Source organism: Ambystoma mexicanum, chromosome 9, assembly GCF_040938575.1.
Source record: "Ambystoma mexicanum isolate Mex_15411 chromosome 9, UKY_AmexF1_1, whole genome shotgun sequence".
Taxonomy (NCBI): Eukaryota; Metazoa; Chordata; class Amphibia; order Caudata; family Ambystomatidae; genus Ambystoma; species Ambystoma mexicanum.
The window spans coordinates 64,506,926-64,524,224 of NC_090931.1; the positions used below are offsets into that span (position 1 = coordinate 64,506,926).

A 17,299-nucleotide genomic window follows, 5' to 3' on the forward strand; every position below is an offset into this window, starting at 1 on the left:
TTTGTCCACCTTTGTGGAAACGTTCAGACTCTGCAGGAGTCTCCTGATATCGAATATCACACATTGTTCCCTGCTTCTGGATCCTGCTTTGGGGACACCGGCCCCATAATAGTCTCTTTCCACTGATCAGACTGGGACAGCTGTGGGGCGCAGTGGAGGATCACGGACCAGCACTAGTTCTCGGGAGTCCGCAGAAGGCCCATTTCTGAAGCTGATCTAGACAAGGCGTCTGTCGGCTGCTTTGTGAAAAGTCATCGGATCCTCCTTCATTGAGTGACCAAGGTGAACCTCCATGGGAGACCAAAGTACCTCTCGAATTGGGCTGGCTCAGCAACCTTGCGTTTACTGGACATATTGCGCCCCAAATTCCAGAGCCGCCTTCGGGTTATCTCGCAGTAATACTCTGCAGATGTGGGCCAGCAGGGGTAAGGGTATGTCGGGGGAGTAGTTGATACACAGAGAAAATTAAACTCAAAAACACTTTACATTTTTTTAAAATAGGGTATACATGTCCATAAATAAATATTTTTAATATTTAATGCCGGTCCTTAAAGCTTCTACTTGAACACAAAACAGGTGGAAAGAATCTTTTTTGTTTGATTTGTTCGTTTTGTGGCTGTCTTCCATTTTGTGGCCAGTCTTCATCCCCTGAAACAGGAAGTGATATTACAGGATGCAGATCAATGGGTGCATAAAAGGTGCAAAGTGAAATGTTGCATTTTCCTTTACTTCTCAACAGAAAGTGTCCAAACCTCGGATCCTACCCGCCCAATAGCTCAGACTTCTAGCTTGTGCCATCCTTTTTGCGACTTCCATAGAGATCTCCTGTTAAATTATGCATCCACTCTCCACAGAATGAGTGCCTTCAAGGACCAGTTTATCATCTCTCTTACTACTACAGTGCCTACTGCTTATATCATTACTAAATAGTGTGGTCATGCCCGAGGTAGTCCTTTTGTGTACAGAAGATGGAACAAATCAGGCTATCATCCTGGACTGATGTGTCTTCGGATGAGTCTATGAAATGAAATGTAGAGCAGCAGATGGATACGTCATCCCTAGCTCCCGCCCCTGACCTCCATCTTATTAGAACAGCAGGAGATGAGCCTTGTGGGACACCAGGTATTGTCCCAATACTGCATTGAGCGTATGAGAGACGATATGCACTTAGACAACCGTATCAAATGTGCCCCACACTGAAAGGGTGGAAGAATGTCTGCACACACCATTGGACATCGAAGAGCTATAAGTGAAACCGGACGAGGGCAGAGTGAAATCATGAAGGAAAGACACGAAGACGCTATGCAAATACTTAAAGAATGAAGATGTAACTGAAGTAACAAGAGAAATATGTAATCGAATATGAAGGAATCATGTGCACCAAAGATGTGACTATATGATATGATAAGTCATTTATAATGCGCCTGTACACAAGTGTTTCTAGGCGCGACAAGACAAGGGAGGGAAGACCGAGGGAGGACAAGCCAAACAATCTTACTAGGCGTTGTCAGTGAAGTGAATGTGTATACACAGGAACACAAGGTAGATGAGACATAGAAGCTTGGTGCACAAGAAAATATAACCCAGCCATGAGAAAAAGATGGACGTCGGAACGGTGTTGAAACCAAGCAAGCTACCTCAGAGACAGATCAGGGCTGCAGAACCAGGAGATGCTGGAAAAACAGCTTTGTGGGAGGAACAAAGAAGAGTCTATTGGCATGGGATGAAGGATGCCACATCAAGGAGTAATTACAATGCACAAAGGGAGTCCAAAGTATAAGCCATGTACGTAAGACATTTCTCTTCGATTAAGCAAAGAAGAAAACAACATCTGCAAGTGCCAAGTATTGGACAATCAAGGATGTGAAAAGCCCATGCAAGGTTGAGTGATTAAGTCTCCAGAAGCCAAGATGAGTAATGACACCCAGCTTAATTGAGTTAGTACTAAATAAAAGGTCGAAATGGACAAAATTGTGGTCTCCTTGTATGTGATTCAGAAGTCAAAAACAAGGGCTATTCATTAAGCTCTAGACAAAAATAATGGCGTACCAGAACGGAAAACAGGGTGCAAGGTCAACTACAAAGGAGAAGCCTTGGCTTGGGGCCTGACGAATAAGAGATGATCGACTAATTGGACAAGTGGGTGATAGTCTGAAGTTGCTCTCTGCACCTGAGTTTCATTTTGCTTACATGCTGCTAACACGCCAAATGTCCAAGGTTAGGAGAGAATGCCAACCAATCAGAGGGTCTATGTAGCAACATACTATAGAATGTTGCACAGGCCAACCCGCTGCTGTCATTCTGCTATAATCTGTATAATACGTATTTAGAGGCGGTTCAAGGCGTGCCTACCAGATAAGGGGCCTCCAGTGATATTACTAATACTTATATGATGTATATATACATATCTTCCCTTAACCAATCCATCCCTTCAATAGGTTTTATAGTTTGCCACGTAGGATGACGTCATAGCTGACGTCCATTGAGGTATAAAGCCTTTGTCTGATCAAAATTGAAGTGCAAGCGTCTGGACTACAGTTTGTTGTTCACTAGATTGCCCTACTTTTATTTGAGCTGATAGTAAAGTAGTACTTTGCCATATTCTTTGCATCTGTTCGGGTATTTGGTTCTGAGATCATTATTGGTAATTCCATCGAGCACACGAGACGCTTCAAGGTGCTAGAGCACAGAAACGTCATCCTACTCTCAAATAATGTCATCATTGAAGTACTAGTCGGTTGACGACCCCTTCATAGACTCGACTCCCTCCAAATAATATGTTCCTTCTAATGCTCAGGGCATCGAAACATTAGACGCATAATGGCAGTGGGCTTATCATTAAGATGAATCCTTTCTCTTCTGAAACTTGCATTCTCTTCCTCTCTTTGGGCCGCCTCAAAACAACACGCGTGTTACCGTTGTAGACGAGTACCTCCCAAGTGCCACCACGTGCCAGCCATTGGCTATCCCTGGGCTGGCCTTGAGATGGCAAGTGTTGATGTGGCTCAACCGCTTTGTGTGAGAAGCAAAGGTATCCTGGCCAAGATCAGCAGTGACTTCTTGAAACTGCTCAGCTCTGGCCGGCCCGAGCCTCTCTTCAACCGCTCTAGCTTTGGCTCACGCGATCTTTACCTTTATCATTGCAATATCCAGTAAGATAGCTCACCAAGTTGAGCACGTGCCTCTGAAATCTGCCCCATCTGCAGTTGGAGGTTGAACTCCCCAGTATGATCGAATCGGCTCTTCGTCTTTCAGTGATCAATAAATCGAGGTCCGTTGAGCTTGGCAGTAACCATAGCGAATGCGGAAGTGCTTTGAAGGGGGATAAGTAGATGAAGCACTGCATGAAAATGTGATATAATTATTAGTAGTGATGCAAAAGTAGCTCTGACAAAGAACGTGAATCCTAAAAAACAGGATTTTTTCTATTGAGTTATAAGGGGATTCAGTTTACATATCAAACCTCGCGCCATACCTGCAAGCAGAATTCCAATACAAAAGAATTAATACATTATATAGTTTGAATTACAAAAAATTCTTATGGATCTATAATAAATATTTAAACTTGCAAACATACTTTTACAATGATCAAGGATATTTGATTTCCCCTCAACCGTATCCAAACCTCATCTGTATTCCGAAAAGTCTTGCAAACAAAATGTTGAAATGCAATCATACGGAAACCAAGTCAATAAGTGCGTCCTATACAAATATGTCTAAAATGTACCTAATGGCCCCATCTGGATGAAAGCGCAACAATGACACTTTTCCTCCAATCCTCTACCGCAGACCCTCCAGGATATTGCGGCATGAAATGGTACATTTTGCAGTACAAAAAAGCTAATTTTGCAGTATAAACATTTATTTGTTGCAGTATTTTTGCAGCACACCTTTAAATGATTGGAGGGTGTAAGATTGGCACATTGCAGGAAAGAGGCAGTGTGCAGCTCTACCAGAGAACCAGGTTGTCATTGTTTGTTAATAGGTCTTGGATGTCCCTGGCTTGTCAAGTGTATGTTTTGCACTACATGTTTGGTTAAATGTGCATGCCTATTTAATGTTAACTATATTGATAATTTTCAGTTATAATGGTGAACATTTTCCCCTTCTATGTTCTCTAATTCCCAAACAGCCACACACCTCTCACCAACTCCCCACGCACCTACCAATTGCCCATCACAAGGTACACTCCCGAACCTCTCACACTGTCATGCACATATTTGCATGCTTTTTCACACTGCCACATCACAATTTGCATTCCGCAGTCCTTGCCACAAACCACATCCTACTCTGTACACTCCCCAATTCCTCCCGCAGTCTACAGTCCTCCAGTCTTTCTCTCAAGTTCTGCATCTTGCATGATCTCTCCCATTCTATTCCACTCTTCCCTCATCCTTTCCCCCAATGTGCAGCTCACTTCCTCTTTCCAGCCAACAGGTCCCTCTCTGATTTCTGTCCCACCACCTCACCACTTCCTCTCTGCTTTCTGGCTCACAACTTCCCCCTATGACCCACTGCTCTTCCTGTGCTTTCCCACTGCTTTCTGTCCCACCACCCCACCACTTTCTCTCTGCTTCCTGGCCCACCACTTCCCCCTATGAACCACTGCTCCCCCTCTGCTTTCTGACCCACAGGTCCCCCTGTAGCCCACGCTCCCTCTGCCTTGTAGTCTGCTGGCCCCTCTCTGCTTTCTGTCCCACCACCTCACCACTTCCTCTCTGCTTTCTGGCCCACCACTTCCCCCTATGAACCACTGCTCCCCCTCTGCTTTCTTGCCCATCACTCTCCTTTCCTTCTCATATTGGGACTATTATTTTTAAATGTACATTTTCTACTAGGTCCTTAAAATAATGGGGGAACTAAAAATAGAGCAGAGGATATGCTATTTTTAGATGACCCATTTTTGGAAATGAGCAGGTCACCTTATTCTCAAAGGTGACCTGCGCATTTCCGTGAGGCTGAGCAAATGATGCGCTGGCCAGTCCCCATCAATACATTGGTGTCGGAAGCGCTCTCCGGCCAATATGTTCTACAGGCTCCCAGCGCATTTCACTGTAAAGGGCCCAGAAGGGGCCTGTCACTGTAAAATGCTATCCAAAAAAAGCATTTCTATCCCGTTTAATGAAAAGCAATGCAAGTAAGACCACAGCGAATCCTACCTCTGCTGTGCCACTTAAAAAAAAAAGAAAGACCCTGTCATGCATTGTGCACCTCGATGCCTATTCAAAGCAGGCGCGTAGGATTGCAGAAACTATTCCTGATTTTACGCAAAGAGGTGAAAAAGGCCACCTGCATGGGTGCATATAAGGTAAGCCCATGCTGACGACCTTTGTGGATTGGGCTACTTCATGGGGGTGCAAATGCTGAGATGTGCTTGCCCATTTCATTCCTTGCATCAAAAAAGCTAATTTTTGTAGCTTATTTTTTGAAACTGCAGTTTTTGCAAAAACTGGCATTATCACAAGTGTTTTTTCAAAACTGTATGTTTTTGTGCTTTTTCTTTTTAAAACAGAATTTTTTCTTTGCATTTTGCTGGATTGCAAAATCGCTATAAGCTGGAAGGTCTTCCTAAAAGCAGAATCTGATGTAAGGGGGACAAGTAGATGAAGGACTGCATGAAAAAAAATACGAATCTGATGTAAGGGGGACAAGTAGATGAAGGACTGCATGAAAAAAAAATAAGAATCTGATGTAAGGGGGACAAGTAGATGAAGGACTGTTTGAAAAGAAATAAGAATCTGATGTAAGGGGGACAAGTAGATGAAGCACTGCATGAACAGAAATAAGAATCTGATGGAAGGGGGACAAGTAGATGAAGCACTGCATGAACAGAAATAAGAATCTGATGTAAGGGGGACAAGTAGATGAAGCACTGCATGAACAGAAGTAAGAATCTGATGTAAGGGGGACGAATCTGATGTAAGGGGGACAAGTAGATGAAGCACTGCATGAACAGAAATAAGAATCTGATGTAAGGGGGACAAGTAGATGAAGCACTGCATGAACAGAAATAAGAATCTGATGTAAGGGGACAAGTAGATGAAGCACTGCATGAACAGAAATAAGAATCTGATGTAAGGGGGACAAGTAGATGAAGCACTACATGAACAGAAGTAAGAATCTGATGTAAGGGGGACAAGTAGATGAAGCACTGCATGAACAGAAGTAAGAATCTGATGTAAGGGGGACGAATCTGATGTAAGGGGGACAAGTAGATGAAGCACTGCATGAACAGAAATAAGAATCTGATGTAAGGGGGACAAGTAGATGAAGCACTGCATGAACAGAAATAAGAATCTGATGTAATGGGGACAAGTAGATGAAGCACTGCATGAACAGAAATAAGAATCTGATGTAAGGGGGACAAGTAGATGAAGCACTGCATGAACAGAAATAAGAATCTGATGTAAGGGGGACAAGTAGATGAAGCACTGCATGAACAGAAATAAGAATCTGATGTAATGGGGACAAGTAGATGAAGCACTGCATGAACAGAAATAAGAATCTGATGTAATGGGGACAAGTAGATGAAGCACTGCATGAACAGAAATAAGAATCTGATGTAAGGGGGACAAGTAGATGAAGCACTGCATGAACAGAAATAAGAATCTGATGTAAGGGGGACAAGTAGATGAAGCACTGCATGAACAGAAATAAGAATCTGATGTAAGGGGGACAAGTAGATGAAGCACTGCATGAACAGAAGTAAGAATCTGATGTAAGGGGGACGAATCCGATGTAAGGGGGACAAGTAGATGAAGCACTGCATGAACAGAAGTAAGAATCTGATGTTATCGAAATATCATATAAACTTTTTCATACTCCTGAAAAGAGATTTTAGTCAAAAATCATTCATAAGCTTCCCGGCAATCCTAAAGGCGACCTTATTTCCGGGTCTCTCATAGAAGTAGACCTATATTGGGCTGTGTTTTTTTTAAATAAATGTCAAAATCAATTAAGTGCAAATAAGCATCTCGTTCCCTAATGCGCACATTTAAAAAAATTGTACCTTCTTCTGCCCCCTTAACTAGAAGGTAAATATTCTGTGGTACAATTTAAATTTCATGTATTTATTTCATATATACAGGAGGAACAATGCTCTTTTGATCACAAAAGAACATACATTAGATGAGAAATGGGAGTTGGCGGGCAGCAGTAAGCTTCTTACAATGTGGTGAGTTTGAGGGACATTCTGCCCAGGTCGTAGAGGAGAGTAAACTGAGCAGCCACGGGGGACAATACATGGGTGGACATGCACAAAAGACAACCCACATTGGCAATTTTTAAGTGCAGGTAGACGGTACGGCCAGCTGTGCCACGCATGTAACCATGACAGTTGAAGTGCTAGAGTGGAGGAAGAGAAAGTAAGGGATAGAGGCAGGTTAGAGCGGGGGGATGTAAACTAGATGTAACATTAGAGCTAGGATAAGAGGGTAACTCTGATGTGGAAGGTAGTAACGCTGTGTCGGTCCGCCAGGGTTGAAGACTCAAGGTCGGAAGGTGAACAGCTGCAGTCGCGAGTCTGTAGGCACGCACAAGATCCATTAATGGCGCACACATCCACCCTGGCGGACCGACACAGCGTTACTCAACGATTACCTGGCGCTACATCCAGCCTCAGGTCACCTTTAGGAACGGACACACCTAGGACTTCAAACTCCTCTGTGTACAGTGACACTGCCTCCACCCGAGCCACTGCACTCCCAAGACCCGACCTCTAAAGATACCGCCACCCCCAAAATCATCTTGTACTGATGAAGGCCATTCCACAAGAGCTCACTTAGCTCACCACCTGGCCGAAAAAACTGTTGTGTTGACTTTTTGTGTTGTCTTTTTGTTGTCTTTGTTCAACCCCACATTGTTCTGACGGATTGTCCACCGATAAATGTGCTATCACATCACTAAGTCCGCTGGTCTCCTTCCCAAGGATACCCTAGTGGACATGGAAGCAACAGATTGACACCACAAATATTTAGCATTTGTACGCTACAAACTGGTTACTCAACCTTGAAAATGTACGCTGGCTGTTGTATCTTTTGACCCAGATTCACATGCATTGAAAACACCCGCTGCAATCTAATTAAAACACTATTGCAGCCCACATAACTGTTTTGTCAAATATTTGCCACAACTATTGATACTAGTTCAATACCACCACTCCTAGGTGGTTTTTATTTAGGAGTGGGTTCATCTGGTCTTCAGCAGTAAGACTCCCATGTCCTTACTCAACTTTGTTCTACTCACAATGTTACGCGTCTGGGCAGAGTAAGGCATCAAGCAGGTGCCCTTTTTTTGTAAATCTCTCACTTTTATCTAACCAACATTTGCATTCTCCAGTCCTTGCCACAGTCCAAATCATACTCTGTATACTCCCCGATTCCTCGCAGTCTACAGTCCTCCAGTCTTCTCGCAACTCGCCATAGTATTCATTTCCCTTCCATAAAGTGTAGTAGGAGCTCGTTTCTGTTCATAAAGATGGATCAGAGGACGCATGGGAAAACCACCATCATTTCTATAGAAAATCTGCAAGTTAAAAATGAAAGGCCACGTTTTATCTACACATTTTTGTTGCCTATTCTTTTCCTTTAAAATATTGTTACTAAAACCCAAATAACTTTCACCTATTTCCTAGTTTAGCTCATTCTAAAGAACTGGTTATAGCAAGTCCACAAGACCACGATGACTAAGGACTCCACCAATCACCTTCTGCACTCTAGGCCGATGGCCCAGTGAGGGAAAAGATGCAATCTAATAAGTGCAGGACTTTCTGGGAGAAAGGGATGGGTTTCGCGGTGCTCTGGAGCAACTTGCATTATTCAATTTAAAATGTACATTGAGTGGTGAAATAAAGAGCTGGAAACTAATTCATCTTTGAAACCAAATCCTACCGAGCGGCGTCAATAAATAATGTGAATGTCTTGCAAACACAGAGTATTTCTTCATCGAGCTCTAGGTCCACGCTGGTGATCTTTTTCTGCATTTTGGTATCCGTGTATTATCGGGTACAAAGATAGGCTTGTTGCTTTGATATTAATAAGGCATTTCCATGCTGTAATTGGCAATCTGCGTTAGATTTTCTTGTCAAATATTGTTGAATGCACTGTCGATATTGACAATGCGTGTAGGGGCAAGCCTTTACATGTTGACGTCATGTTGTCTGACTTGTAGATGGAGGTTCTTTGTTTTTGTGTATCCCGGACCGCTGTCCTGTCGCTTAGCATTTGAGAGGCCAGTATAAAAACCCTTTACAATATCTGCCTTTATTAGTCTGATTTTCTGATCCCTTCAAATTTTCTATCCACAGAATTATGAAGTCCTCGCACCATCTGGAGGAGGATGACTTTGTCCCGGAACTCCAGCGGAACATCCACCCGCGCGAGCGGCCGGACTGGGAGGAGACTCTCTGCGCTATGGTAACTGCCAGCTCCGCTTTACTTATTTACTTGTTTAGTCAAGCCGTAGCCCCAGGAAGCAATGAAGCGCTTGATCAGTAGGTGTTGCAGGCAGACATTAGATTTCAGGGAGGGACAGTCCTTACAAGAAGCGGGGTCAATATTTGATGTTTCCTCACTATTGGCTATGCGGGCTACAGTCTAGCTGGGTGGGTGTTGCAATCCAAAACATCTGAGGGGCCGAAGGTTTCCCACCACTGCCTTACAACAGAGCATTTATTGAAACCTTAGCAAGGAATAGTTAACATTTACAGTTATTTAGTGACATGGTTATTGGTGATTTATAGAGCGCCACATGCCAGAAGCCTCCAGCTTCTAAGTGCTCCACCAGGAATCGGATCCATCTCACAGCATTATCTTGTTTCAAGGTGAATTCATTGCCTCTGAGCTATGCAGCCTGCAGTGTAATAGTGTTGAAAGGTGATTAAGAGGGGGGCTGTAAACCGTGTTCATCAGGAGGGCGGCTTGGCTCTGTGGGGGGTATCGTATGGGGTGTGAAGAAGGTTCTCTTTGAAGAAAGTGTTTGATTTCTTTCCTGAATTGCATAAGTCACATGTACCTTCTACTTCACAGACCTGCGGGTCTCCAGATGGTTTGGACTACATCTCCCATGAATGCTTGCCAAGGGTTGTAAACCACTGTTCTTGTTCATTTCATTTCTCTGTAGTTATTACAGGTCTTCTTTGCTTTATGAGCTGGTGGGTGATAGAATAGAGCTGAAATAACTAGGGTGTTGCCAATCTAGAACATTCTGAGAATTGAAGACTTGCTAACACTCATGCTTGCTGCCTCTTTCATTGCCCGGTTCCCTTTTGGGGCTGAGCTCTCCGATGATGATAGCTGTATGTTCCTACTGATAGGAAAAGCAAGCTTGTTTGGAGTTGGTTTGTTGCTTGCTGGCCAGATTGCATAGGCTGGATTAAATTAAATATTGACAAAGGATTTTCAATAATAACACGTGGTACACTGATACTGCGCTGCCCGCCACATGGTCATTGCTGTTTCGTTTAAAGTGTGCCATTGAGTTTGTGACCCACTCTTTTGTGACTATGGAACCAAGATGTGAGCCTATGCAATCCATGAGTCGCACTGATGCTGGGCAGGATTCTGGAATAAACCAGTTGGCAGTCGACTCGCCACAGATTTCTTGTTTGCCTTTCTGACCACTTCCATGTCTTGGATGTTGAAAAGGCGGCGTCCTTAGATCATCTCTGATTGGCTACTGTGGCCCCCACAGGATGATGGGTAATTGCAGATCTTGTCCCCGGTGCTTCCAGATGCAGAATCTGTTCTGCTTGGAAGACCCAGCCAAATGGTCCTTTGACGCCCATTTCTCAGCTCATTAGTCGTGTACTCGGCGTAAAGGTGCAGAAGTACGAGGCTGACACACAGGTGGCATGATGGTTGCAAAAAACCTTTATTTGTGAGAAAATAAAGGGAAAAAAACCTACCTGACCCTTTTACTAAGTGGGGTTTCCCTGCCTCAACCAAGCTACGGATTCCGTCAGGACATCCGTCCATAGCAAGTAGTCCACCATCCTGCGTCAAAACCCCTTTCCGTCCCTTACCTCTAACCTAAACGAAGGAAAGTGGTGATCTTCTTGGTCCAGAAGAATGGCTGCCTTCTTCTGGACGGTCGACCAATTTTCAGCTTCAGATGATGAAAACTCGCTTCACAAAAGGGTTAACTCAAAAAGTCTTCAAAAGTTCTCTCAGGTTGTTTCTCCTCAATGGCGAAATATAACAGAAAGTCTCTTGTATTCACAAATGTTAGGGGGATGACTCCCTCCCCTCTAACCCTCTTCAAGTTATTCACTGGGTTTCACACTGTCAGGGGGAATAACTCCCTCCCCCTGACCTTTATTAGTTTGACAAGTCAGTTCAAATTGCGGGGGGTTGCAGTGCAAGGGGGGGTGACTCTCTTCCCCTGGCCTTTCATATGCTCTTGCAGTTTGCAGTGCTGGGAGGGGGGTGACTCTATTCCCCTGGCCTTTCTTATGCTCTTGCAGTTTGCAGTGCTAGGGGGGGGGGGTGACTCTCTTCCCCTGGCATTTCTTGTGCTCTTGCAGTTTTCAGTGCTAGGGGGGATGACTCTCTACCCCTGGCCTTTCTTATGCTCTTGCAGTTGCAGTGCTAGGGGGGATGACTCTCTTCCCCTGGCCTTTCTTATGCTCTTGCAGTTTGCAGTGCTAGGGGGATAACTCTCTTCCCCTGGCCTTTCTTATGCTCTTGCAGTTTGCAGTGCAAGGGGTGGGTGACTCTCTTCCCCTGGCCTTTCTTATGCTCTTGCAGTTTGCAGTGCAAGGGGGGGGGGTGACTCTCTTCCCCTGGCCTTTCTTATGCTCTTGCAGTTTGCAGTGCTGGGATGGGGGTGACTCTATTCCCCTGGCCTTTCTTATGCTCTTGCAGTTTGCAGTGCTAGGGGGGGGGTGACTCTCTTCCCCTGGCATTTCTTGTGCTCTTGCAGTTTGCAGTGCTAGGGGGGATGACTCTATTCCCCTGGCCTTTCTTGTGCTCTTGCAGTTTGCAGTGCTAGGGGGGTGACTCTCTTCCCCTGGCATTTCTTGTGCTCTTGCAGTTTTCAGTGCTAGGGGGGATGACTCTCTTCCCCTGGCCTTTCTTATGCTCTTGCAGTTGCAGTGTTAGGGTGGATGACTCTCTTCCCCTGGCCTTTCTTATGCTCTTGCAGTTTGCAGTGCAAGGGGTGGGTGACTCTCTTCCCCTGGCCTTTCTTATGCTCTTGCAGTTTGCAGTGCAAGGGGGGTGACTCTCTTCCCCTGGCCTTTCTTATGCTCTTGCAGTTTGCAGTGCTAGGGGGGGTGACTCTCTTCCCCTGGCATTTCTTGTGCTCTTGCAGTTTGCAGTGCTAGGGGGGATGACTCTCTTCCCCTGGCCTTTCTTATGCTCTTGGAGTTTGCAGTGCTAGGGGGGATGACTCTCTTCCCCTGGCCTTTCTTATGCTCTTTGCAGTGCTAGGGGGGATGACTCTCTTCCCCTGGACTTTCCTATGCTCTTGCAGTTTGCAGTGCTAGGGGGGATGACTCTCTTCCCCTGGCCTTTCTTATGCTCTTGCAGTTTGCAGTGCAAGGGGGGGTGGCTCTCTTCCCCTGGCCTTTCGTATGCTCTTGCAGTTTGCAGTGCAAGTGGGGGTGACTCTCTTCCCCTGGCCTTTCTTATGCTCTTGCAGTTTGCAGTGCTGGGAGGGAGGTGGCTCTCTTCCCCTGGCCTTGATGATGCTCTTGCAGTTTGCAGTGCTAGGGGGGATGACTCTCTACCCCTGGCCTTTCTTATGCTCTTGCAGTTTGCATTGCTAGGGGGGATGACTCTCTTCCCCTGGCCTTTCTTATGCTCTTGCAGTTTGCAGTGCTAGGGGGGATGACTCTCTTCCCCTGGCCTGCCTTAGGCTCTTGCAGTTTGCAATGCCAGGGGGGAGTCGCTCTCTTCCCCTGGCCTTTCTCAGGATTCGCAGTGTAGTTTGCAGTGCCAGGAGGAATGACTCCCTTTCACTGGCCTTTCTCATGCTAACTTGTTTGGGCAGGCTGAGTTCACTAGCCTGCCCGGTACTGCCTCGAGTATGTAGCACCAAGGAAGTGCTCCTCTGACTCTCGTTACGGGTGCTAGACCTGGCGGCCTTTCTGATATGGATTTCTTAATTTACCTGGTTCACTATCCTGCCAGGTAAGGAATTGTATGGTAGGGTCGCTTACCCTTTTCAGAGAATGTCTCTTTTCCCCCTCTAAGATCTTGGCAGCCCTGGTACCTTCTTGGTATCCTCTGGTGCTTCTCTGTTGGTCTCGGGGTCCTTTGTGATCTTTGGCAGCTTCCCAGTCGCCCTCTCCTGTTCCGGTTCATGTGCTTCAGCTCTGCAACATTCTCTTGTGTACCTGGTACGCATTTCTCAAAGCCTGTTGTTTACCCGGCACCTCTCGCGGTCTGTCTTCTCTTCCTCAGTGTTTGCCTCTCCACGGGAAACCGGATGTGGACGCCTGAGCCTCCAACTTTGCGTCCCAGGCAGCCGCTCTTCTCCTCTGGTCAGCGGGATTGCCAGCTTCCTCGCAGTGCCTCCAGGGAGGTTCTGCTTAGACTACTAGTCCTCCTTCTCTCTTTATACTCGGCATACTGCTTTGTCTAGTATGCGGAGTGTGACTTTGGAGTGTGACTTTGCAGATGATTCTTTAGTGCTCTGTCCCTCTCCTTGTCAGAGTATTTGTAGTTAAGACTTCCTGTATCTCATCCCTGCTCTTCCTTGTCTCAGTACTTGTTACAGGAGTAGCTGTGGAACAACAATACATGGCAGAGGGTCATAAGGATGGGGGAGTGTGATGGTAAGTGAGTGGTGTATGTTGTGGGTACCGTGTTCTCTCATGCATCCCTCTATCCCAGAGCAGTGGTCGAAGTGTACAAAAAGTAGTAGTGGAGCTATGTTCACCATTGGCCTGCATCCGCTCCCCACAAACACAATACCACAACCTCCCCCCCAAATAATACACCCCCCCCCCCCCAAACACGTGCACCTGCTGTTTAAGGGAACGTTCAGTGCACTGCACTGAAAGTGAAGGTTTCAACTTCTTCCTACACTTTTATTTTAAAACGAAACCATTCCGGAACGGTTTCTTTTTAAAATAAAAGTATAGGAGCTGTAAAAGATAATTTAAATAAGTAGATGAGCACCGCTCCGACCGCTCTCGCTCACTTCGACCACTGTCCCAGAGGGGGAGTCCCTCCCCATGTGATACACCTGCTGAGTACCACAGGGTAGCAGCCTCACCTCTCCGCCATCCTGGGGAGGCTCTCCCCCTTAGGGAGAAGGGATGACATCATAAGAGTCATCACATTGGACTAAGTTCAACGCTCTTGATGGTCACCTCCGCGTCAAGCGCAGGCGTTATTGCTTCTATAATTCAGTCCTGCAGGAGGCGCTGTGTGCTCCTAGTCCATGGTGTTGTTTTTAGTCTGTCTAGAGTTATTACTCGCACAAATCGCTACCCTTGTTTTTATGTATATTTCCAGGATAGAAATATGATTCCAGAACCACATGCGACAGGAAAATAGAATATGTAAAGCGTGTGATGCCCTGTCCTTTCAGTGACCTTTCAGCATATGCTCTGCTGCTGTGCAGCATATTGCTGGGGGCAGGGGGGAGGGAGGACGACACATGTTCAATATTTAAGATGCTCCATAAAACCATATTTTCCTCTTTGTTCCCTCGATCAACCACATGACCTTTGAGTTTCAATTATAAATACGTCAATGATTAATTTACAGTTGGAAGACTAATGAGCCCTATAGCGTGGCGCTTTCCCCTACAGACGAGAAGTGCCGCCCTATTGAATATGTCCTCTTGCACCCCGCCCACCTCCAACAGAACAGAAACTCCCTTTTTCCAATATGTTTTATTTTATTGGTTATAGCGTGTACCTGGCTTCGAAGCTGCACAGTGCAGTACCACACGTGGAAACCAGCACTGAGCAGGCCATTATTGGACAGTAGTGCAGTACTGTTGGCAGAAATGCATAGATTTAGCCGTGTGGGATGTATTGATGGAGGGAGCGCAATGTTAGTGTTTTGCGGAACAACAGGATGTTGAGGGCATTCCGAACCTGCAGGGCGATGGAGTTCCAGAGGGCTGGGGTGTGGAAGGACTGCGTGCGGGTCTTCTCTTTGACTCCAACCTTTTGATGGATTTGCTACAGGAGGCATGAGAGCCTCCAGATGTGTAGAGTTTAGCTGCAAGGTAGGTCGGCATGCCGTTCATGATTGCTTTGTAGACGATTTAAGCAGTTTTGAATAGGATCCCGGCATGGAGGGAGAGCCAGTTAATCTTGCACAGGGAGGGAAGGGATGTTGTTGAATTTGTGGGCACTTGTAATGAGGTGGGCTGCGTCCTGGTGGAGAGCCTTGAGGGGGGCCAGATGCATGGTTGGGAGCCCTGTTAAGAGGCATTGCTTCCATCATTGTGGGAAGCCGCGACAGAACTCGTATGTGGAGGATGCAGGGTTTGATATTGCAGGGTTTGGACTTTCTTTGCGATGAGCTTTTGGGAGGAGCGGCTTCTGTTGACAATAAAGCCTGAGGACTTGGCTGAGTCTGACAGTCGCTGGGTGAAACCTCCCAGTTGCGTATTTTAAAGCCAATTTCGGAAAGTGCTGTTTTTTTGGCAGGGGACCGATGAGGTTGAATTCAGTCTTGTTGGGCTTAAGCTTAAGGTAGGTGTTTGCCATACATATTTAGATAGTGGGCACCCACAGAATGTTTCGAATGCAGTCAATACCAGTAATTATTGAGAGACTCTAAACATTCTGTTTGGCTAAGGGAGGACAATAACGATTTCTATGTGCTAACAATGGATTGACGCTTCTGTTACCCTCTTGCTGACCGTGCTGGTTTTCCTGCACGCAGACACGGATATCTGAAATTGCAACTCCTTTGAGATTAGCCAGTGAGTAGCCCTAGGATACGAAGCCCTGCTTCTAACGCCTTCAACGCTGTTTTTACTGGTGGCCTAGATATGAAAGCGCACATAATCTGTGCTATCGACTTGCCTTGAAATGGCCTCTTTGTATCAGATGCGATTGTTGAGGGACAGGTTGTGACTTGATGGTGGTGATTTTAGTCTATGTTGAAACTTTGGTAATGGTGACCACAGCCATTCCAGAATGTGGTTGTGAGCGAGTGGCCAGGCCACCGGAAGCAGCGATTGTGGCCACAGTGGAAATGTCACAAAATGGATCTCGGCGTCCATTGAACGTAAGCTGGAGGCTACCTAACAGTATGCTGGGGGCAGAGACGCCCCCCGGGCATGGAGTTAAACCTAATGACCTGACAGAACCTTCTCCCACTGGTCAGTCGGTTCCTTGGGAGACTGCCGCACCTGCCCGAGCACATTATCCTGGACCCCGTTTCATTCGAGGGTTTGGGAGATGGGGTTTCGTGCCAGGCTCATCAGGTACTCCAAGTTCAAATTCTAGATTTTCCCACATTTTGCGCTGCTCTGGAAATCGGCCCCTGGATCTCACGTTGAGGGCGGTTTTCCCAACCCTCCAAAAGTGGGAGTGAGTGGAAATGCACCCCTTTCCAGGGGGAAGCGCTGGTGTGAGGGGTTATTTACTGACTTGCTGTTTGGTTCTTTGCCGGCGCCTTGTCAGGCAGGGTTTTATGTGCTTGGGCCAATGGTGATCTGCTTTTATGCAAATCTGTTACATTGTGAAGGTTTCCTCTTTTGACTGGACTCCCTCCCCAATTCACACCATTGTGTGACTTTGTAAAAGTGCTCTTTTCCTTTAAACAATTTGTTTTTTAAATGTTTACTTGATGGCTCATTTTCAATGCCAGGCTTTGCTGTAACACCAGCCAGCATGTAGGTCTAATTAGCCATCTCTGGTGCTTTGCCATGTTCTGGTATGGGTTTCCACTAATGCTGAGATGTGATGAATTATTGAGGCGCTTCCTCCCTCACAGGGCTCCCCGTGTCTCCACCGCCCCCCGCTGAGCTCCACACTTTCTGGGACATTAGTCCACTGACTACTTTGTCTTCTGGTGGATAATGTCACCTCAGATGCCTCATTCAACCACTGATGCCACACATCCGCTTAGAATCTCAACCTCTTTTGTGGGGAATTTTGTTCCAACATATCGTTTTCTTGACCCGCTTGTAGGATGTCGACACATGGTTTGTTATGTCATTTTTGTTGTCTAGAATTTTGAATCCCTACACTCTTATCAAGCAGGAGTATCACATTGTCATGGTGTCGGAATCCACAAAGGTCTGGTTATCTGTTAATGCATATATTACATTGAATTATCCTTGTGACCTTCTCAAACCCATCCGCCAGAAGGGGACAGCCTTG

At 45.9% G+C, this 17,299-nt stretch overlaps 1 protein-coding gene across 13 annotated transcripts in view; it reads left to right on the top strand.

Annotated features, from left to right (window-relative positions):
• Window positions 1-17,299, top strand: part of ARHGAP32 (Rho GTPase activating protein 32) — a 1,621,198-nt gene that overhangs the window by 776,073 nt on the left and 827,826 nt on the right. For all 13 annotated transcript variants that reach the window (XM_069614162.1, XM_069614164.1, XM_069614161.1 and 10 more), the window contains one exon: window positions 9,305-9,413. In XM_069614162.1, the coding sequence (XP_069470263.1) occupies window positions 9,309-9,413 (105 nt within the window). In that variant the 5' untranslated portion in view covers window positions 9,305-9,308. The remainder of the gene's footprint in view (window positions 1-9,304; window positions 9,414-17,299) is intronic.